At 32.0% G+C, this 25308-nt stretch overlaps 1 protein-coding gene across 1 annotated transcript in view; it reads left to right on the top strand.

Moving 5' to 3' along the window:
* Positions 1-25308, top strand: part of CSMD3 (CUB and Sushi multiple domains 3) — a 1056828-nt gene that overhangs the window by 934632 nt on the left and 96888 nt on the right. The window contains exons 39-45 of the mRNA XM_077163312.1: positions 8904-9022; positions 10321-10390; positions 14075-14191; positions 18598-18807; positions 21484-21672; positions 22302-22479; positions 23333-23478. Coding sequence (XP_077019427.1) covers positions 8904-9022; positions 10321-10390; positions 14075-14191; positions 18598-18807; positions 21484-21672; positions 22302-22479; positions 23333-23478 — 1029 coding nt within the window. The remainder of the gene's footprint in view (positions 1-8903; positions 9023-10320; positions 10391-14074; positions 14192-18597; positions 18808-21483; positions 21673-22301; positions 22480-23332; positions 23479-25308) is intronic.

The following is a 25308-nucleotide window of genomic DNA, read 5'->3' as shown; positions in this document are numbered from 1 at the left end:
TGCATGTATATATATTTTAATATTTATTGTTGTGGTGCTCAAACTACTTTTTTCTGAAACTATAATGTCTTCAATTTTGTGTGAACAAGTATAAACAAGCTACAAAATGCATAAAAAAATAAGTCATTACCAATGAAAGCATTCAGAAGAAGGTAATTTTGCTTTTTTTGTTAATAGCAGAAGGCATTAGAAGTTGAAAAGAAAGAATGCAGTTAGATTAGAAGACATTTTTCCCTGAACACCTTGGAAAGCATAAGAAAAAACCTAAAACATATACACTAGAGTTTGAGAAACATATTTCTCTTTGTTAGTGGAAGAGTGAAATATTAGAAGAGGGCCTGATTAGCATTTTGCTAATTTCTGACATGGGTTATAACAAGCTGATGTGACGCCACATCATTCTTTGTATTAGAAATGTGTGCTGGTAAATAGTCAGGTTAAAGCTGATGTGACGCCACATCATTCTTTGTATTAGAAATGTGTGCTGGTAAATAGTCAGGTTAACAGTGTAGGGGCACTGGACTAAGTAAATACAATTTAGCAAATATTTTTCTTAGGTAAAGTATCAATTTTTTTCTGTCTCCTAATTCACAGTTGACCTGAGAGATGGGAACCAATTATTTAATTGACAATTTGCATTTTTGTTATTTGGTTATTGTTCTTTTAAACAGATATGCTCCTGCTTATAGTTGTATATCTGACCTAAATATACTTGTTGCTCGGGAAAATGTGCCCAGTGCATAGAATGCCACTAAATACATCAATTATTCGTGGGCTTCCAAAAAGAGCACTTGCAATTTCCAGTAGCTCTGTACTTTACACTCTGGTAGAGCCTTAGCATTAACATTCTTGGATTTGACTGTTTGACTTTGTGGTATGTATATGTCATTTCCAGCAAATTTCTTTACATTTGTTGAGGGACCCTTTTCTAGTTTGCTAGATGCCGAATGCAATACCAGAAACGGAATGGCTTTTAAAAGGGAGAATCTATTAAATTGCAAGTCCACAGTTCTAAGGCTGTGAAAATGTCCCAACTAAAACAAGGCTATAGAAATGTCCAATCTAAGGCATCCAGGGAAAGAGACCTTAGTTCAGGAAGGCTGATGACGTTTGAAGTTTCTCTCTCAACTGGAAAGGCATGTGGTGAACATGGCAGCCTCTGCTAGCTTTTTCTCCAGGCTTCTTGTTTCATGAAGCTCTCCCAGGGGTGTTTTCCTTCTGCATCTCCAAAGGTCTCTGACTGCGCAGGCTCTGTGGCTCTTTCCAAAATGGTTCCTTCTTAAAGAGCTCCAGTAAGCCACCCCACCTTGAATGGGTAGAGACACACCTCCATGGAAATCATCTAATCAAAAGTTGCCACCCACAATTGGGTGAGTCACATCTCCATGGATAATTTAAAAACTCCCACCCAGCAATACTGAAAGAAGATTTAAGTACATGGCTTTTCTGCTGCCTACAAATTCAAACCAGCACAGACCCATTAAAAACTGACTAATGGAAAATTCTAAGGGAAGAGGGGGACTATACGGAATACATAATTTAATGAACAGTGTTTGGTTTTGAACTCAAAAATATGTTTTTAAAAGGGAAACTAAATGTAGTAATGGAATGTCCTAAATGTGGGGTCCTCAAAGCTCTCAGAACACATTCTCTGAAGTAAGGAAAAGTAAGAGACTTTCTCCCCCTCAGCACTGACAGTACTCATAATATCTGCTATAATTTTCCAATAAACTCTGGGAAAACTCAGGTGGTCTGAAAGCACCTTTCCATCCCATGTGATAGTTGAAAGGCTGGTCTGTATACCCAAAAGTATAAAAATAGCCACAAAATAGTAAACATCCAGAAATGTATATATTTGACTATGGCTTATAAATAATAAAAAGATTTGGCACAACAGTTGGTTTGCTTCTTTCCTTCTTAGAGCAAAATTCTTAAGAGATGCATTAGATGTTAAAGGGTTTACTTTTATAACCATTTTATAAAAATGGTGTCCTCTTTCAGTCTAATGAGATAATTGATTATTTGAGGGAAAAGGGGATTTAAGATTAATTGTATTTTTACTTACACTTATTTTCTTGTCCTTAATAGTTTACTCACATCAACATCTCATACAATATTAATTGCAGAAACACCTCCTGTCCAAATTAAATTATTAGTCGTTTCTAATTCCAACTGCCATTAACTCTGAATATATTATGTACAAATAAGTGTAATTGATCTTTCTAAACTCATTTTTACCCTTTAACTTTTATAGTTTTAGCATAGTTCATTCCCTCTGTTCCTTGAATCAAATTTTATTTTCAGACCATCTCCCTGACTTTCCATCTCTTTGTGGTATAGACTTAGAAATAGTTTTAGCCTATCTAAATTTATGAATTCGATAACATCATGTTTTGTCTTCATACATTTTCTCTAGTTATTATCTTGAGCTAATAACACTTGTCAGGTGGTTGCCCGGGTGTTCTCACAGTAAGGCCAATGATTATAATTGAGAAAAACTTCTCATTTTGAGTCTATCAAAAGACTCAAGATTTTTAAATTCTTGCAACTTTATGGGAATTTTCACTTATTTTATAATGAATATTCCTAGAGTGCTTAATTGAAACCTGTTGATTTTAAACAAGCAAAATGTATGCTCATAGATATAGGAATATTATCCTTGACAGAGTATCTATCTAAAATGCAAATGGATAACCTCACTTGCAGGCTTCAAACTGTTCAATAATCTTAACATTTTTTGAGCACTTATAATATCCTCAGCACATTCTAAATATTATTCATGTGTTGCTTTCTTTAAACGTCATATCATTCTTATGAAGTGAGTGATTTCATCATTCCATTTTACAGATGAGGGCACTGAGGCATACAAAGATTCTCAGACTTTCTTAAGATCAGAACAAAACAAAAAACATGCAACTAGTGGAGCCAGGATTTAGACAAGAGACTGAATCCTGAATCACCCCTCCATTACCTAAAGAAGGAAAGTAAAATTGTTTACTCTTGCTAAGATTTTATGATTCTTCAATATTTTTCCTAATTTCCCAACCTCCTTTTTGGCTTCATTTCTTGCTGCCTACCTGTGGAGCGAGTTGCTGTATGGTATATTAGGGAAGTTCAGAAGCAAAAAGACTTTCAGCGAGTGTCTGCTTTATTACCAGCAGAGCACACAGGACCCAAAGGAGCAGAAGAAGAGGTACCATTGTGGCCAGACTCTAGGGGAGGTCAAAATGCTTGGGTCAAGGTCAGTGGATGGCAGATCCAAAGGGCCCACTTTGCATTCAAGAGGAGAGAGAAATCTGTGCTGCCTGAGGGTGGGGTATTTATACAAATATATAGTTTTCTGTGTATATTCAAATTATATATTTAATATAATAAATAAATATATGTTGTCCTTATAGTTTATTCAGATTCCTTAATAGTTTACTCATTTTTAAGTGAGAGTTCCTGCCCTCTTAGGCAGCTGAAACTACTAGTTCCCTGAAAAGGTATTAAGGTCTGGTAAAGCCTTTTCATTAGACCTAGTATTTCCCCCAGGCTGCAGAATGGAAACCTACTGAAACATCTGCACACAGTGGAAAAGAAAGTGAGGGGAGGGGAGGGTTGGGAGATGGCTTCTAGGTGTGCCTGTGACTTAACCTGCACTACCCCAAAACAGTCTCAAAACACACTACAGTGTTTATGGGAAAACATTCCTCCTCTGAAACGAGGGAAGGAAGAAGGAAGATTGCTTTTTTTTTTTTTTTTTTTTACATGGGCAGGCACCAGGAATCGAACCCTGGTCTCTGTCATGGCAGGCGGGAACTTTGCAATACGCCACCATCATCCACCCAAAGATTGCTTTTTAAAGCACCATTATTTAACAATTCCTCTGCAGACATCACATTTACCTTTCCCTTTATTATCATAAATGGGCAATATATATCATTTTTCAGTACTCACAGGGGCAATTCCCTGTGAAATAATTATTTTTAAAAAATGAGTTACTTTGATTGTCTCACTGCACTGCAAATACTTGTTAAATCATCCCCTTTCCTGCTCCACCAAGAGATTCTTTAGTGCATGGGCATATCTTGCTAACTGATCTTTGCATTTTCAGCATCTAACATGCCACAGAGTACTGAGTAGATATTCACTAATTGCCTATTGAGTGAATGAATGCCACCGTTCTGTTTACCATTATATCATTTAACTTAATTTTATTCTGTAGGCTAAAATTTGATAAATAGTATCTCATACTGCATTTTTAGTTACTTGTTCAGATATTTATGAATTTTGAAAATTAAAAGCAACTTTATATTAAATATGAATTCCATGCTTGATCTATCTTTCCACATAAAACCTTAAAATACCCTTTGTTTGCCCTGAGGGCATTAGAGAAGAAAACTGTTTCTTCTTAGCTTTGACGATATTCCTATGATAGACAGTTTTTCAAACTGAAACAAGATACACTAAACTTTCCATGGAAATCTTTGCCCTGAAGACAATTTGGCTATTTTTCAATTTCCTTTTTTTTCCATATATCCTATAAGATATTGTTTGCTTGCTATATTAGTCTACATACCTCTGCCACTCTTTGTGTGGAGTAGCACATACAATTTATTTGGCCCAAAGTTGGCAGCTAAAAGGAATGGGAAGAGGGCGAGAAACTGCGACAGCACACAAGAGATTACAGTACTCATTGCTATTAAATGTCCTAGAACCTTTGGATACCTCCTTTCTAGCTCTCTTCACATTTTGGATTTCAAGATACTGAAAAGCTCCTAAGCATGGAATCGATTTTATGGATGATTTCTTCAGAAGTTGAGCTTAAATCTGGCAATTTATAGGCTGTAAATTTTTTTTTCATAGGCAGCTTTTTGATACTGGCCTCTGCCGTATGTAAAATGTTCAGAGTAAAAGTGTACCAGTCCGCACCACAAATTTCCAAATCGCTGCTGCCCATCACTGACTTTTAAGTCAGAATGTTTCTTCTAAAGCGCTCCACACACAGTCATCATTGTGTGTTACATACTAGGTGTTTGAAAAATGCCTGCTTAGTGCTTAATTAGTTGCAAGGTACATTGTGCCAGGTAAAAGGCCTGCATCCTGCATGCTTACTAATGCAGGTTCCTAAGTCTTCAGTATTGAATTCACCCTTTGTTTATCCACAACTTCTATGTTATTCTCTAGACCGTCATCTTTATAATGATAAATATGAAATGCCGGCTCAGGATTCTGGTATACTTAAAATGATGAAAAGTAACATAAATATAGAAATAAAGATTAGTTATGTTGTGTCCATCATTTAGAGAAAAGTTTCAAATTGAAGACATGCAATATATTTTAAGTAACGAGGTATTCACTACTTCTAAATACAACCTCTTGTGCAAAGATACATGAGCTTATGTCTCTTTTTTTCTTTACATGGCGGCAAAACCAAATTTTTGTGGTCTTCATTTGCAATAATTTTTCATCTTTTTTTCTTTCACTTCAAAGATCTTCTGGGAAATCTAAATCTAAAATATAAATTACCTCAAACTTTGTTTATTGACTATGCCATGGGGAGTTTTACTGAGCACTGAGGTGAAAACTAACATAAGCTTGGTCCTTTTGGGTATAAAACCTTTGTAGATAGTCAAAGATCAGTACAGTCTGCAATGGTGATTTAAGAATAGTTTGAGCTTAATTTTAAATCCATTTTACAAGTGTTTAATATGCTGTGGTTTCAAGTTGTTAATGAAAAAAGGGTTTAGAAAGAATGTAAAGTGATCACAAAGAAATAATTTCAATATAGTAAAATTCTCTAACAAAGTCAAAACGTGTAAAGTATTTCAAATTTTGTAAGATGTGAAATTACATAAAACGATCAAGATTTTTCCGAAAGTGTGACTCAGAGGACTCATAATGGGATAAATTATTATTATAGCCTTTTATACATAGGTTATCATATTAAACACATGAGTGAGCTTTTCCTTGAACAAAACACTCTTTCAGAGACAACAACAATTAAGCTTTTATTCCTACTTTTTAATGCATTTCAATTATTATGGAATGCTAGAAAATATCTTAGCTATGCATAGCTAACTCTGCATATTTATTTTCTATGATGTGGAATGCAATGTGAACACAAATGGATTATACCAGACTGATCAGCTATAAATGATTAACATTTTCTCCTCCAGATTGGTTGCCTTATGAACAGAAAAGGAAAGAATTATTTTGTTGGTTCTAAATAAATGTTGGAAACGTGAAGAGCTAAGGGTTTAATGTTTTCAGCCAGCATAACTGGCTACCGTAATTTGACATCAGACAGTGCTATGAAATTTTTGGTATGGATTTGCCCCTGGTACGTTTCTATGTATTTTTGGCAACAACAGCAGACTAATTGATCCAATTCCTGTTAAAATTTCATTCACAGAGGTTCTTTGATTGCCAAGGACATGATTTTACAAAATTTACACTCATGAAGCTTAAAATGGTTCAACACATTGATTACGCTGGTTAAATTGGACCAGCCTTTGCAACATTTTTACAAAAATTTTCATTTTCTTATTGATTCCTGGAAACAATCTAATTGTATTGTCTGTTATAAATAATTGAAAAGTAACAATTAAACAAGACACTTTAAAATTACTGTTTAAAAACTCAGATGTTACTCGTGCAATTAAAAAATGCTTCTAAAATTTGAGCTAAAGGATTTTTAGATATTTTTGTCTTGTTTCTTTAGTATACATAAAATAAATTCAGCTGCAAAAATGGAGTGAGATTATTAACATATGACTTCTCTGACTTTTCTGATTACTTTATTAATTTTTCTCTTTTCTGAAACAATCAGTATTCAACAGAAACTAGCTTGTGCAATTCAATCTCTTCTAGAAAAATGGGAGAGAATTCTGTTCTTCTCCCAGCTTGTCTGCTAGTACTAACTTATCTGATCAATAAGTAATTTTAATGATTACAAAAATAGCTCATGTTCATAAATGTAAATTTATAAATGTGAGAAAACATGAGAATATATAAATCTGCCTTATATTTGGCCTTTTTCCTTTTAGTCATTTTTTTCTGTGATTATATTCATATAAGAATTTTTCAATTTATAAAATTGATACATTGTTTATAGAGTTTTATATCATGTTTTTACATTAAAACTCTTGCACAAACATTTTAATATGTCCATATATGTTATGTAAAAGACTCTTTTTTAATGGTTGCTCCATATTCTATTGCACCACTGTGCCACAGTTTTATTTATCCATGAAGAGGAAATTGCCACTGCTGGATATTACTAGTTTTCTGTGTATATGACCCTGAATGGAGTACTTGATAGAAGGAGAAGAGAAATGAATGTATTCAAAATTTGGCCTTCTCAGAAAGAATGACTGCAGGAATGACCTTAAAGATGAAGAGTAAAAAATATACTTCTCAGGATTCCCAAGAACTAAATATTGCGCCAAAGGAAGGTGAAATCATATGACAAGAAATATATGCTTATTTATATCATATATCACCCTTTTAAAATGACATGATTCCTGAAAACAGCTTTAGGAAGTTAGACAAATTTAATGTGTAGGGCCAGTTACTGGCTATCACATAAGATTAAAATGACTGTAAGACAATTGCTATCTATTCTGGAATCTGAAAATCTAGTTGAGGAAGCAAGACCTATCCCCCTAAAAATGTAAAAGTAGGTCACAGTTTAATTGTAGCTAATTTTTTTGGGACCTGTACATACAATATTACAAAAAAATCAAGAACTAAGGAACATGATACAAGCTTAGAGATCTAGCTAATTAAGGCATGAGACACTGGAGCCTCAGTCACCAGAATCCCTTTAACTTATCTGAGACTGCCTCAAATGTCATTTCAAATGACCAACTTACTGTTGTTCTTACTGACTCACTTTCTGATCTCATCATTTGTCTACCAAGTCACTGCTTTTAAGTCATTTTCTATCCTTAAATGTCATCTAATTTGGCATGATTTAAGCTACCCTTACCATGTATTATTAAAGTATCTTCCTTTTTCAGTATTAGACATTTAAATTTATTAAGAAATAGTCAAGATAGTGATTCATTCATTCATTCGTTTTTTAAACAGTTCCCTGTTTTATTGCAATACGTCAAAGTATGGTTAATATTAAGTGATATCAACATAAGCTATTGCTGGGAAGTTTTTGGTATATTTTTGACTCTCTCACCTTAAATATTTCTATGCAAAAGAATCCACATCATTGTTTATAGCAGAGTATCTCTCATATCCTAAGACATTAAGAAAATAAAACCAAACAAAATAAAGAATGCTAATAAAAATGTTTTTGCAAAGAATCTAACAATTTGTTAAGGTATTAAATGAATCATTTTAGGAAAACTTTTCTATTCAGTTAGTTTTTATTCTTTATATAAAAAAAATTAATGTTAAAAATGGAAGTGTTTTGAATTTTATCATATTATATAGATTTTATTTATATGTATTATATATATATCTCCTAGTAATTTAAGCCAGTTGTTACACATTTTTCCAGCCTCACTAAGATAAATGTTTTTGTCCTTTCTAATTATATTGTGCTTGGAGAACAAATCTTGCAATTATGCTTTTGACTGTTACATATAATAATAATAATAAAGTGTTTTCCCACAGGTATTTAATGATTGCTCTTAATACTTATAGCAAAATATTTTTTTACAGAAAGTTCACAATGACTCACTGTAAAATCTAGTTTGGTGTCTCTCAAGTATTCCTTTTTTTTTTTTTTTTAATGGGCAGGCACCCGGAATTGAATCTGGGTTCTCCGGCATGGCAGGCGAAAATTCTGCCACTGAGCCACTGTAGCACCACCCTCAGTATTCAATTTTGATAATAATATGCATAATTTAAGCACTCGTAATTTGAAAGTTATTTACATCATTATAATTAAATGTTCCTAGCAATTGGTTTGGATTCCTGTCCTGAGCCACAAACTCCTGGCAGTGGAATTAAAATCGGAGACAGATATATGGTTGGTGATGTGGTATCTTTTCAGTGTGACCAAGGATATTCTCTTCAAGTAAGTCTGTTTTAAAAATCTAGTTTTGATTTTCATTGTCCTTTCATAATATTTAAAAAGATCGATGATTGACAATTCCCAGGATTTACAACCATTTTGATCCTGGCTGCATGGTCAAAAGTATGTTCAATTCACTGATAAAATGAATGCGTGAAAGAAATTGATGGAAAGGATTAAATTTGGCCTGTTTGGAAATTAAAAAACATTAGTTTTGAATCAAAATTAATCTCTATTCACTTTTTCTCTATTGACATAGGATTGTAACAAACAGTTGTTCCTCAGATTGCTTTAGTTTTTTTCTGGATCTTTAGAATTTGAAAGTAAAAATGGCATGTTACTTAAAGCAGTTAATGAAACTTCCATTATAATAAATATCCCAACTTAATGCAAATGAACTATAAATATATATATATTTTACTTAAGAAGTGGATTTGTACGTTATATAACAGATTTTAAGTATTTATATTTCTTCTTATTTGAAGGTTTTTTGAAGGTTCTCAAATTTATGGTCTAATAGAAATCTCTCTAAGGAGTAGATCTCTTAAGAAATTAAGAAAAATAAAATTGAGGGAGAAATTATTGCATATGCTAAGTAAATAATTCCTTATGGGAAGCAAAATTTAAAATTAATGATTTATAAATTTTAAAGTTGTAGCATAAATTGTTAATCCCAGAAGCACAATCTGGCATTTCTGGACTTTATATTTCAATTTAAAATTTAATATTCTTTGACACGTTTTAATATTTTATTTTTATGAAAGAACTTTACAATTATTCTTCAACCTATCTCTCCTTGAGTATTACATAAATTTGTTATTAAATGCTATGTTTATGGCTATTTCACTATTGAAACCACAGCTATTTCATGATTATTGCAATATCTTAATAGAACATGTTTTGATAGAAAATATTAAAACCACGATTTTAAATAGTATGGAGGCTTAAATCTTGCCCCGACTTAATGCTGCTTCTATATTATTCACATCCACACCCTAATTTTTCTCTTCCTCATTTTTAGTATCTGTATGCACCCATTAATGTACTGGTCTCTACAGGCGATAATAAAGAGGTGTGGAGTGTGAGCTCTATCTTTAAAGCAATAATTCACCGTATTTAGTGGTAGAGATTAAAGGATAAAATTTTCTACCAGGATCCTCTCTAGCAGGATTTCCAGTGAAAGTAGAAAAAAGGATCTTAAAATAACAATATTTTTGTATGTTTTCCTAACAAGCAATAACTATGCTACATATCATTTAGACTTTTTGCATGTACTGACCTGTCTTGTCTTGTTTATGTAGGGTCATTCTCACATTACATGCATGCCTGGACCGGTAAGAAGATGGAATTATCCAATTCCAATTTGTTTGGGTAAGTCCACTAACTATAGGCTCTAGTCAGTTTTAAATCAAATATTAAAGGTATACCACACATTCCTTTTCATCAACTATAGATTGCCATTTGCCAGGTTCCATGGAAATGATATATTGAGATGACTAATTTACGTATTTCATTTTCTATTGTGATTTTTAAAATTTTTACATCAGACTTCAATATCAACAGATCACTTAAAACAGTAAAAATAGGAAACAAATATTATTTTTACCAGTTCCTAGAGTTTTCTGAGTATTACATGATAAAAATACCTAGGGATCATAAAAATAAATAATTTCTTTTGCCTGTTATTTTTCAAAAACAAATAAGGAATCTGAAGTGTCTACCAAAGGGAGCATGACTTTCATCTAAGATGTTTCCAGTGGTGACAGACAGTTAAGATATGGATACGTCAGAAGGGAAGTTGGATACTTGGAAAGCATCATTCCCAAATTTTTGTTCAGACTTGATGCTGTTTCTACATTATTTACATCCACACCCTAAATTTTTCTCTTCCTCAGTTATGGTAACTGTATGTAACCATTAATATAGTGGTCTCTGCAGGTTATGAAAGAGTTGTGAGGTGTGATCTCTATCTTTAAACCATTAATTTACCACTTTTAGTGATAGAAATAAAAAAATAAAATGATATAAAGATAATTAATGTTAAATTGTATCACTGACTACGTGATAGAATTTCAAAAAGGTGAGATGGGTGTTGACCAAGTAATTGGGAAAGATGGCAATTCCGTCAGACAAATAGAGTTTGGACAATAAGTAGAATTAAAATAAATGGATGAGTAAGAGGGTCTGTTCTGGGTAGGAAAGAAGAAACAGAAGCAAAAGAACTGGCATACTTTGTATGACCTACCTACATTGATTGGTTATACCTATGTTCAATGTACACAACTCATGTTGGAAAGTAATGCTGAAGAATGAGAATGTATTTAATTGGCAAAATATATTGAATGTTCTCACACTTCAAAGTGGATGACTTTTTAAAGGATATATATATATATATATATTTTTTTTTTACATATTATGCTTAACTTGTAAATGTACCTAATGCCAATTGTAAAATTTTACATACACAGATAATGTCAGCTGTGCTTGTGGGGGGTGTGTGTGTCCAACTGAGCATAGAAATTAGAAATATAAAAGAGTATAAAGAATAAATAAATGCCCGGGGGTGCAAGGGTAGTTCAGTGGTAAAATTCTCACTTGCCATGTGAGAAACCTGGGTTCCATTCCTAGCCCATGCACTTCCCAAACAAACAAGCAAACAAACCAATGATAAACCAAATAAACAAAAATTCAGCAAATGGTGCTGCAATACTCACATGAAAAAAGAATGAAATGTGACCCCCACCATACACATACTCACTAACTAACTAACTAACTAAATATCATGTATGTTCTGTTGATTGGAGAGCAGGGAATTTAAGGGTTTTGTTCATCTCCAGTGCCTAGAAGAGTAATCAATTGAAGTAGGTTTCCCATAATTATTGTTTAATCAACAGATTAATATAAAGATTTGGGATTCCACAATACATATGTCTGTAACATTTTCTACCCTTGACATTAATTTATAATTTTCCATGATTACATGATCTTCAAAAATTTTATTTTTAAAAGAGCCTCATTGCATAGTCTAATTTACATAGTTTTCCCTCTTTGTTAGAATTTAGTTTTTATCTTTTTTGATATTACAAAAAAATACATTTATGAGTATTTTTCATATATCTTCATGTAGATTTCTAATTATTTATCTTTTACCTAAGTAGTCTAATTATGTCACTGGATAACTATTTAAAGGCTTTGATAAATATTGTCAGATTGCTTTCAGAAAAGTTGTAACAACTTCAATGCCACCTCAGTATTATATAGCACTTCTCATCTTGTAATGTGGAACCAATTATTACTCTCAAGAACAGCAAATTTTATATAGTTAAACTATTTCATTGTTGATTAAATTTTGATTCTTATTGTATATTATTAATAAGGGGAGCTTCTTAAAGTGATATTTTAATAAAATTAAAGTAGAACATTTACATTTTATTAAATAGGATAAATTGATATGAAGCCATATAGAATCCTTAGAATGCATTTTTATGTCAAACATATCTATATTGAAATTTCAGCTTAAAATGTGATAGCTACATAGGACGAGTTGATTATTCTTTGAATTTAGTCTTGCTGTCCTGTAAAATGGGACACTAATGTCCACTTCACAGTCCTATTGTGAACATTAAATGAGAGTATATGCTTCAAAGGGTGGTAGCTGTTATAGTAAAAATTTGGCAGTAAGATAAATATTCAATAAGAGGGGATAGATTTAATAAAAGAAAAATGTACATTGTAATGCATTATTTAATGATATGGAGAATGTTTGCAATACATAGTTAATATAAAAGTCTCAAAACAGAATTCACAATGTGACTATATTTTCATTCTACACATATGCGTGTACATATATATACACAGAGATACATCTAAGGGTGGCACAATTCAAAGACATTTCCATTTCTTTTAGATCTCAATGGTAATCATGTTTGAAAGTTAATGCTAAAATTTTCTATAAGGAGACACATACTTACTCAGTTCACATAGTAAAAGATAGTTGTCTATCTGGTTATTAAATGTTTTATAGAACATTGATTAATTTTCTGCTGAATTTGCCTTTTATGACAAATTACCTGAAGTTTGAGTATCTATCTGTTCCTATACTTTTCAGGAAATAAATGAACAAAATTGCGATGTGTTCTAAACAGATAACTTCTGAAATTGATGGGAAGTCATGAAATTTGATTCTGTAACCCATAATTAACAGACATACATTTATGGTCCTGGTTTGATAAAATCATAAAAATGTGCATTTGAAGGAAAGAATTGGCTTCTAAAATTCAATTGCTCTTTAATGCATGATAAGTAGCTTTATCTAATCATCTAAAATAAAATTTGGATTAATATTTGTTCTTATAATTTTTGCTTTGCTTACCATTTGTAAACCAGTATAAGTAACATATTAAACATATTTATAAACACTTCCAACATTCTCAAATTGGGGTGCCCCCTTTTTTTCTTCTTTTGTACTTCCTTGTTTTTTGTATAGACTCTTATTAGGGTAAAGTAAGGCCATATGATTCACATATTAGGAATAGGCATTAATGTTTTTCTACAAGTTCTGTACTTAGCCTTCTCACAGAGAGAGAAAAAAGAGGACAGGTTGTAAAAATGCTTCCCGTTTAATATAGTACTTAGTCTGAACTGATGTTTTTGCCCTTATTTTATTCTAAATTGTATCATCTTTGGAATGATTCAAAATATTACTAGAAGTACTTAGGGAAGAGAAATAAACTACCTGCTGAGGAAGAGGTCACATCCTCTTTATTCAATTGTATTCACTGCACATGAGCTGTTCCTCGCTGAGCAGTAATTGATTTTGTTTGTACTTCTTTCTCATGAAGGAATAGTTGTTCTTTATATTATTTTAGAAAATGCATTGCCAAATGATTATCTTTTATTACTAGTGTATGGTCAATGAGAGTTCACAATATTCAAATTTATATCAAACAGTTTTTACTCTGAGATTTCACTACAAATGGAAATTATTTCAATATGTTTTAATCCATTAAATGATGCTGTTACTCTGGTTTATGTAGGACCTCTGTTATTTTGTAGCTCAGTGTGGTGGTGCTATGTCAGATTTCAGCGGTGTGATCCTCAGTCCTGGATTTCCTGGAAACTACCCCAGCAGTTTAGATTGTACATGGACAATAAAGCTGCCCATAGGCTTTGGTATGTATATTAAAGACATGTGAAAGAGCTTTCAGTATTCATTAACACATCTTTGAAAAGACATCTGTGTCGAAAAAAGAATGTATAAATGATCAGTATAGTTTATGAGTACATACAATTATATAAAGTGACGAATGAAATTTGAATAGTTATTGCTTAAGCCAAATAAATTTCACCAGGAATAGTTGAATAATTGAAAGAACCTGGGACATTATATATAGAGAGACTTAGATATGCATTATGATTTTTTTCAGTTGGTGTGTATGGCTATAGCTTGATTAAGACTCGTGTAGCATTGACAAATTCAACATAAATTTTACACATCATTTTTATTTGTCATTTTTTTCTTATTCCCCGGACAAAGTAGTATGTAGATAAATTATTTTCTGGTAACCTGTTGATTTCATCTACATTTGAAATTAATCAGAGTTTATGTTTGAAAGTGGTACAAATTTTCTAAAGCTGTTTAAATATCCATGTAGATATAACACCTTTCCAATTCTAATAGCACAATTTCAAGTCTTTTAAATATATTGAAAAATATGTTATATTTAATAAATCCTTCCTCACCCTTATATTATTAAAATATTCTCTTAGTAGCTTCTTCAAGTCACTTACATCTTAAAATGCGTAAATAGCAGTACTAAGTTGAGGGTATACTTTTCTATTAAATCAAAAAGACTAGTATGAGTCGAGACACTCCTTGAAACTCAAACCCGATAGTTTTAGAGCAGTTAAGAAATTCTGTATTGTCTCATTTATCAAGGACTGGATTTAGGTTCCTCATTACCCAAAAGCTTTGATAGACTCAGAATATTAATATATCTTTAAATGTTTTACAGAAATGAGCAGATAACTCATACTTTTGACAAATCTTTATTGAGTGTATCTTATATTCCCTGCACTGTGCTAAATGTTCATGATAAAATAAACAGTAAGAGGGATTTTGTGCTATTTTTAGAGAGCTCAAAATCAAGGTGAGGAGACAGATAGTTAAATATGCTCTCGCAATCAAGTAAAATAAGGGAACACGGGTGTACTTAGTGGGAACATCCACTAGTCCAAGAAATGCAGAAGAGTCTTGAAAGGGGAAGCTCTTCAAAGGAGATCAGTCTCTAGGGATCAAGAAAAATATTCTAGGTAAACAGAGGGATACAAGGAAAAATGCAGATGAAAGAGTTAAAGAAACCTGAACACTGTGTGTGACTGTCTGAGATTTGGGGGTTAATGGAAAGCCACTGAAAGAAGGATTCTGGGGGAATTCCTAATAAGGAACCTCTGGCTGTAAGGTGGAAACCCTAGTTTGAAGTTGCCGAATTCTGTGACCCTTGACAGAAAGAGAATACTGATGCAAATGAATCATGAATTTGAATCAGTGTGGCTATTCTTATGTGTCTTCTACTAGACACTTAAGTGGGCTTTCGGAACTAAATCAAGTATTTTAAAATAAATTATTAAAAATATTTTCAATATTTGATATAATTATAACATTACATTCAACAGAATTTTGAATATCTCTTGCTAATACTTTCTTCATTTTTAAAATTATTATTTTTTTTTAGGAAAACAAACACTATATTTAAAACCACCAAAACTGGATATCTTCATTAGCTCATCCATAGGCATATTAAAAAAAAAAACAACTGAGTAATCATTGTAAAGCCTATTCGTACAATATGTTTCATAAACCTTTTTAAAAATTAAAGCAAGGAAGGAAAAATATATAGATACAGATATCAGAGTTTCTTAAATTCTAAATATTATATGGTATCTTAAATACCATTTGATTACTATCAAAACTGTGTACCTTCTCAAAATATCAAGTAAAAAGTTATTACAAATATCAACTTTGCTATAGTAATGAGTTATGTTACTGAATATTTTCAAATTTTTCATTGCAGCAATTTATTTCATCTAATATTGATATAACTGCCTATAGTTTTGTTTTATTTTTTTCCTTTTTGTTGCTGTTGTTGTAAAATATAACATATATATACAAAGAAAAGAAAGAGAAAAAGCAATAATTTTCAAAGCACACTTCAACAAGCAGCTACAGAACAGATCCCAGAGTTTGTCATGGGCTACCATGCCCTCATCTCAGATTTTTCCTTCTAGCTACTCCAAAATGCTGGCGGCTTTATGAGTCATAATAACGGAATTATACAGTATCTGTCTTTTTTGTGTCTGACTTATTTCACCCAGCATTATGTCCTCAAGTTTCATCCATGTTGTCATATATTTCGACACATCATTTTGTCTAAATGTTGCATAATATTCCATTGCTTGTACGTACCATATTTTGTTTATCCACTCATTTGTTGATGGGCACCTGGATTGTTTCCATTTTTTGGCCATTGTGAATAGTGTTGCCATGAGCATCAATGTGCCTATGTCTGTTCGTGTCACTGTTCTCAACTCTTCTGGGTATACACCAAGTATTGGTATTGCCGGATCATAGAACAAGGAATCGCCAATCTGACTTCCACAGCGGCTGAACTGTTGTACATTCCCACCAACAGTGAATAAGTGTTCCAAATTCTCTGCATCCTCTCTAGCATTTATAGTTTCCTTTTTGCTTAATAGCAGCCATTCTTATATCAATGAAGTGATATCTCATTGGCATCATAATTCGCATCTCCCTTATAGCCAATGAAGATTCACAGCAATTCATGTGCTTTTTAGCCATCTGTATTTGCTCTTCAGAAAAGTGCCTATTCTTATCCTCTGCCCATTTTGTAATTGGATTGTTTGTTCTTATGTTGTTGAGCTGTATCATTTCTTTATGCACACAGGATATCAAGCCTTTATCTGATGTGTGGTTTCCAAATATTTTCTCTCATTGAGTTGGCTGCCTCTTCACCTTTTTAACAAAGTACTTTGAGGCACAGAAGCTCTTGATCTTACGGAGTTCCCATTTGTCTATTTTTTCTTTCACAGCTTGTGCTTTAAGTGTAAATAATACTTTCTTCATTTTAAAAAGTAAGTTCATTTAAAAATAAAAGGAAAAATGCACATTCTAATTTACAGATGAAAATTGTAAGAGACTGTTTCTGGTTGATCTCATTTAAAGAATCTCACTGTTTTCTTTGCATTTGGGATGAAATCACATAGTAGGTTTAATGTATTCAAATAAGTAATTTATAATTTTTTTAAAGAATAGTGAATAGATCTCAAAATTTAAAACAGATTTCTTCAAGCATGCATGAAACAATTATTAAGAAAGTTTGTCAAAAAGTGGATCAAACAGAACATTTAAGGAAAAAAATGTATATCTGGAAGCCTCGCAAATTAGCATGTTCAAGGGTCATAGAAATTCATCTGACTGTACAGAAACGTGTTTAATTTTTTAAAGCATCATTTCAATATTTCCAAAATTGGCTTTTCCATGGAACTCTTTTTCATCATCCAGTAACAAAATGTGACTTTACTGGGAGCTCTGGTATAGTTGTGTGAGAGCTTGGGAGTTAGAATACCTGCATTTGAATTTCTGCTCTATTGGCTTACTGTATACAGGCAGGTTGTTTGGCTTCTCTGTGCCTCAGCTTCTTCATTCTCATGAGTAACTGTTAGAATTAAAAAGTTTACATATATAAGTACTTAAAATTATTCCTGGAAAAAAGAAACCTCAATAAATGTCAGTTTTTGTTCTTAATGATTTGGAGGAAAATGAACTAAAACTGAATATTAATTGAACTAGGCAAACATTTTAATGAAGCTTTTACTTTTTTCAATCCCAGAAATATTTCACTATCTCAAATTTTAACTCTGTTAATAAAGATATTGAGACTACACTGCAATATAACCATACAAAACTGTGATTGAGGCTAGTATGTAAAATGTAACATTTCTTTGAGAAACAAACTATTAAAAGGGCATCCCTGTAAATTAACTACCCCAAAATGCTATTTTGAAGGAGTTAATTTATCCCTTGGAGGTAAATACCTTCTAATGCAATGATAGAATCTGATTATGTTAATATACTTAAAAATTTGTAACCCTTTTGTGGCCCCAAACTGGGCTTTTGCATAGTAAAAGTTACTGAATGCCTTTCTAACCTTTAAAAATTGGTCAGTGCTCAAATGGTAGTAAAGTGCAGCAAAACTACTTTCTTGATCAGTTTTGCTACAGTGGCATGGTAAGAAAATGAGACAGATTTTTCCCTTGTAACAAATAGTGAGCCTTTGAGAGTAGTGCTCTTGTTACTTTGAACCTGAACCACAGTCACGCAAATCACCCTGTGTAGACAGCAAACCCATGGACCAGGTCCTGAGAGTTTACCTCCTGACCTAAATGAAACATTAAATTTGAGTGTGTGTGTGTGTGTGTGCATGTGCGTGTGAGCACAGGTGTGCATGTTTAATTTAGAGGAAAAAAAAATATTATTTTGTTTGTTCTTTCTTCTTTAGGGGTGCATCTCCAGTTTGTTAATTTTTCTACAGAGACAATACATGATTATCTGGAAGTAAGGAGTGGATCCTCAGAAATTAGTACTGTTATTGGCCGGCTTAGTGGTCCTCAAATACCATCTTCCCTATTTAGCACAACCCATGAAACCAGCTTATATTTTCACAGTGACTATTCACAAAACAAACAAGGATTTCACATTATTTACCAAGGTAAAAGCAATAATCAGAAGTGAAAGCTTTTTAAACTGCAGATCAGTTATTAGAAATCTTTGCCTAACTGTAAATATTTTCTCTATAATGTTTGTAGAAAAAGAAAGAAACTTATTTTTCACCGAGACAAACTTCAGTGAGGGAAATTTTTTTAAAAGCATTTTGTAGGTAACTACTCAGTCTTTCTGAGACCTTCGAGAACTGTCACCATGTAAAAAGGATTGAATTTGCCTTAAGTTAATGCATAATCAAATTAAATAAGGCAAGACAATTAAGCAAAGCAAGCTGATATCAAAGATTTATCTTTGCTTTTATTTCTAATATGTTGAAAAGATATTTTGTAGTATCGTATGTTATATGTAAAATCATTTTCTTTTACTTTATCATAATAGAATAATACGATATCCCTTGATCTCATTTTTTTTCCATGAGGATAAAAATACTTTAATAATCATGTTGTATTAGACCTATTTCTGATATAAAATTGCTCTGTGACTTTGAGCAAGAATTTTGCCACGGAGTTTTACTGCAGAGTTTGGGCTTATGTAGGCTTCGCCTCTAATACTACTCAGTCTAGTATGTCGTGGGGTCTGACTCCTAACACTTATGAGATAAGCAATTTTGAACTTTATATGAAAAAATGCTTGTAAAATATGCACCATAATTTGCATGTCATTAGAATTAATCAATGCATTTTATATATTGTTTTTATAATACTTCAGATCTTGAATTTTAATGTTTGCTAATATTTTATGCAAACAGCGTAGTTCCAGTGACTGCAATTTTTAATCACAGTAACTTAAAATTTGCTTACGTTTCTACTCTAATTATTGAAGGACTTTAAGAGACTGTGATACTTCCAATGTGAACTCCATGACAGCAGGGGTCTTTGTATTTGCTGATGTAATCCTGGGTCTAGATCAGCATGAGCCCAATAAACAATTGCTAAATAAAAGTATATACTCAACAGCAAAACTTGAGAGAGGGAAAATAGACATTGTAAGCATCAAATCACATGGGTCTAAAATAATTTCAGTCTGTATTATACCTAAGCACAATTTAAGAAGACTGTGTCTCACATAATCCTTTACATATACTAGGAGTAATTTCTGCCTCTTCTCAGTACAGAATCAACTAGGAGTGGGTTATTTTAGAAACAATTGGGCAAATGATTGGGTTTCTCTCTTCTTTGCTGCCAGAAGGCTCAGAGCCAGATTTGTAGTCCATCCCTAGCAGGCAAACAAGGTGTTATGCCATGTATTTTTTTACTCAGCTTACCTGGCTTCATTTTTTTTTCTACCTTCATTTTCCATTTGCTTCCAAAAAGTTGTTCTTATTTAGTAGTTTTTGAACTTTATAACCCTATTTTTTTTATTGCTATGTCCTTGACAATGATTTATGATTGACATTATAAAATAATATAGTGTATAAAATTGTGTTAATATTCTTGACTTTTTAAAATATTATTTATAAAAGTCTTAATGTATTACTTTAAAACTATGTATGTTTGTGAATTACATTTAGTTTTAAAATGACCTCTTCCTTCACTGCATTTAGATAACTGAACTAAAGACATTGTTAAGAAGTAAGGTAATCAATATGGATTCACAGAGTCAATATAATTTTTTGAATTGATTTTTGTAGTTAGCTTTTAAGAACTTTGTAAATTTTGGAAAGCTGCACAGTATATAATTACATAACCCTGCTACTGATGGATTGGTTTCCAAAATTAATGCTGTGCTGCTATGATTGTCAAGTTTGTTAGTCCCATATTGCATATAATATTATTAAGAAAACTTTTCTCCTGAACTTACAATGTCAATGCCCTATACTTCCTTATTCAAATAAAGGGTATAGAAAGGTAAAACATTGTACAAATTATCACAGATCCATAGATTTGGCCTTTCCAGCTTTCAAAATTGTCTTTTAAAAATGAGTGAAAGTTAAAAAGGTTTATTTAATTGTATGTTGTTTTACAATTCCTAAGGATAAAATGATACACCATGGATTGTCTTGAATTGAATGAGAACTCTTTTGATTTTGATATTTTTGAGTGGAAAACTAATTCAAATAAAGAAGACAGACTGAGAATTTGGTCATTAATTCTGCAATCTCTAGTTGGAAAAGTTGCAGTCACATTCTAATAAAATAGACTTTTCAACTTAAAATGTAATTTGTTTTTCGTTTTGGAGGATAGAGAATTTTAATTCTCAATGGCAAAAATGTCTCTTGTTGCTCGCAATTCAAGTGTTACTAATTAGAGTAAAATTGTGAGCTGCTTAATAATAAGCTCCAAATATTTATAATATATGGATATGCATATTTTCATATATTTAATATTTATTTGGCAATGTTAATTGAGTGCTTACTATGTGACAGGAAGTAGGTAATTACATTTTGAAAAAATTCCTATAATCTAGATGGATTGCATAAATGGAGGTGAAGTAACTGCAATTTTATGAAGTTTATTAACTTCTTACATAGAAAAAAATAGTAGGTGAGAAGAAATTAACATCTTACTGTTATTGACATCATTTATCATAAAACTGAATTACTATTTAGAGCCAACTACAAGCCATACTGCATTTATTTTGCAAGTTGCAAATAGTACCCATCTGTGGTCTTTTAAAATTCAGAAAAGGGAAAACAAACATCTTTCTTTCTTTGTTTTTTCAGCCTACCAGTTGCAAAGTTGCCCTGATCCACGCCCGTTTAGAAATGGTTTTGTGATTGGCAATGATTTTACTGTCGGTCAAACCATTTCATTTGAATGTTTCCCTGGATATACATTAATTGGAAATTCAGCTTTAACTTGCCTTCATGGAGTTAGTCGTAACTGGAATCATCCACTTCCAAGATGTGAAGGTATGTTCTAACTGGGAGCCTTCTTTTAGTGATGTAATCTGTGTTTAATAATTCCTATTTTAACTCTCTTTCTTGCTTTCCAAACGGTCTCTCTTTCAGTTAGTACCCAGATCCAAAACTATGGATAATTATCATTATTGATAGAGAGCTTAAACTTCCCCATTGGAAGTAAAAATAAAGTTAACACTTCGGGGCTTTTCCTATGTGTGTGTATCTGTGGATACGTTCATATATGTTTCTTAGTCATCCTTATATAAACCAATTACCCAGATTCTGCTACTGAGTTTGAATTCTTGTTCTTTAGAAAACCTTTTAAATAAAAAGGACTTGAATCACTTACACATGATTTAAGAAAAAATGTAGGACAGTGTATGCCTTGGTAAAGTATTTGAAAACAATAGAAGGCTTAATGTAGTTTACTAACCTAGGGATACTTACAACTATATAACATATCTCATCTGGAAAAATAAATAGAAAGTGACTATATTTTTGTATGGTGGCCAACTTCATTTTATACCCATTAATTGAGCTAAAAACAGAACACATACTTGAATTTTATACTACTTAAGAAATTTGAAGTTTTTGTTTCTTTCTCCATAGTCATTATTAACATTTTTGTTTTGCTGTAGCTCTTTGTGGTGGAAATATAACTGCAATGAATGGCACTATTTATTCTCCTGGATATCCCGATGAATATCCAAACTTTCAAGACTGTTTTTGGCTCGTAAGAGTACCCCCTGGGAATGGCATCTATATCAATTTTACTGTCCTTCAAACAGAACCAATCTATGATTTCATTACTGTGTGGTAAGTCAGGGCCATTGTTATTGATTGATTCAACTGTGTGTAACAGTGGAAAAGGATAGCAGTGAAAATACATCACAGCCCTCTGTTACAAATTACCAGCTGATACTTGAACCAATGTGAGTAACTGAGGGTGACAGTATATGCTTTGCAGAATGGGGCAAACCAGAGAAATAGATTTTGGCTTATTTGTCACAGGAAGTAGTTTAACATTGTAGAACAAAAAAAAACTCCATGGGTGAAAGAAAATTTTAAGGTGTTATTAAATTAACCTACAATAGCAGGGAACTAATAATAGAATACGTTTAAGGTAAGAAAGTTCTCTATTCACAAAAACCTGTGTTATAAGAGCCTATATTGAAAGCATAATTATTTTATATCATCATTGAATTTATGCCATAATAATTTATTATAAAATGCTTTAATTGTATTATTGTGCTGTTAATTGAAGCATCTTTATTTAAAAGTACATTATAAAGACAATCTGTGTATGAATTATTGACAACTGGTTAATAGAACTACTGCATGATGTCTAAGATTCCTTTTGACATTAACAGTCTTAGGATTCCTGAGATTGTTACTAAAGAAAATGGAAGAGGGGAAAACTTCAGGCAGTTAGGAGAACTATATTGTGGTCAGGAAACCAAAGACAATGTAACTGATTACAATTTAATTTAGGTAAAAATGTGATCTATATTCATACTTCATAATTTAAAATATGCTTTCACCTAAATAAACATGAAATATATACCAATATAATTTCACCTACTGCATCTTTATTGTCTCATGTATCATATGTTCATTAAACTTGACGCAAAACCCTATCAACATTTTTTTCTCTCTTTCTCTCTAAAAGGGATGGACCAGACCAAAACTCACCTCAGATTGGTCAGTTTAGTGGCAATACTGCATTGGAATCCGTCTATAGCACTTCAAATCAGATTCTAATTAAATTCCACAGTGATTTCACAACAAGTGGCTTTTTTGTGCTCAGTTATCACGGTTAGTATTATCTAAGAGTTTCTATTTCATTGGGTACTGTTTAAATTGTACAGAAAAAGTGGAGTGTAATATATTTCAACCAATGACTGAAATGGTACTAAAATTTGATACATTTTTTTCATCATAACTTCAGCATTTCAAATACATTTATTTGTAAAGAATGGCCTCTCCTAAACATTTAGATGCATTAAAATGTGAGCAAGTAGAAATAGGAAATAAATCAGTCAGTAATTACCCAGTAGAAAATAATCCTTTTCACATGGAAACCTATAAAAGAGAACCAGCTGTTCATATCTTATTGCATGTAATTTTGAGACATCAGTACATTTTTCAATCTATAGAACCTGCTGTGACACTTTCTGAAATTAGCATACAATATCTTTATGCTGTGTATCCTACCGATCATTCACTTATACCCATATTTCAAAACTGTATCTATTCCAGAATCTTATGGTTTTAAGTAACTGTTCAGGTCATTAAATTCATAGCTTTCACTCCAGTGGAATGATTTATGAAATCCTAATCTTATTTCTTTGTATAGAATTGCTCTGGGTTCTCTCTACATGGCTGATTAACTTTCTGAAAGGACATTCAGAGGTTTTTACAGAGTCCTTTTTTTTTAAATTTCCTCCCTCTTTTATCCCAAATTTACTCTGTTCTATATATATATATACATGTATATATATATATATATATACATATATAGATAGATAATTTTTTTTTTGCATGGGAAAGTTCCAGGAATCGAAACCGGGTCTGCAATTTGGCAGACGAGAATTCTTGCCACTAAGTCACTGTTGCACTGCCCTGTATTCTATTTTCAAGCAGGAAATTTTTATTTTTAATTATTATATCATTTTGTCTGTTGTGACCATAGTCTCATTAAGAAATGCATATAACTTTGCCAGACTGATTCCAAGAGTATTTCACAAGATTAATAATATATTAAATTTAAATTTGTGAAAATTATATGAAAACTTTTCAAAATGAACATGCACAATGTTCATTACATGACTATACAATGTAATACTTTTCATCTTTTGTTAACACAAAAATAATGAAATCTTTCATACTCAAAGCTTATAAACCATGAACAATATAAGTCAAATATGATTATACTTACAGACATTTAAAGCACATTGAATTTGAGTATAAAAATAGTCAGAGATTTGAACATGAAATATTCGATTTCCTTAATCTGAACATTTAACTGCCAGTAGATGATATGTACTCAATGGCTCCTATAGTGGCAGGTACTCCAGCACAGCCAATTGCAAGGTGGGACAGGCAAGCAGACTACTTTTATTCAGGTTGCCTATTTTTTTTAATAACTCATCTCCTCTGATTATTGATTTGATCATGATGCTGGCAGTTAATAGGTAGCCATAACGTTGTAGCGGTAACATTATTATTTTGATCCATACTCATAACTCAAGAACCAATAAATTAAGCAATTTTTAAATTCAAAAGATGAATTCATTGCTGAATATATACAGCAATATACAACTTGATGAATTATAGTAGTACAACTATATTGTGTACATTTTCTCCCTTCATGGCTCTCTGTCTAGATTTTTATTTTGTGTCTTGCCTGAATAAATGACAATCAAGGGACTATTTATTGATGGGATATAAATTATAAATACTCGAAAGATAATCTTATAGGGAGCATAAACTTTTAAAAACTTAGGGGATGTTGCATAAGGAAAATATTGTCAGAGAAATGAATATCAACATGTATTTGTATTCATGTAGAAAATATATGGATGACAGAATATTTATATATACACATATATAAAAGTGATATGAGAGTGAGAATATGCATTCCCC

The sequence above is a fragment of the Tamandua tetradactyla genome, chromosome 6, assembly GCF_023851605.1.
Source record: "Tamandua tetradactyla isolate mTamTet1 chromosome 6, mTamTet1.pri, whole genome shotgun sequence".
In the NCBI taxonomy this organism is placed as follows: domain Eukaryota; kingdom Metazoa; phylum Chordata; class Mammalia; order Pilosa; family Myrmecophagidae; genus Tamandua; species Tamandua tetradactyla.
Note: the sequence above shows the minus strand (reverse complement) of the source record. Positions and strands in the feature narration are given on the sequence as shown.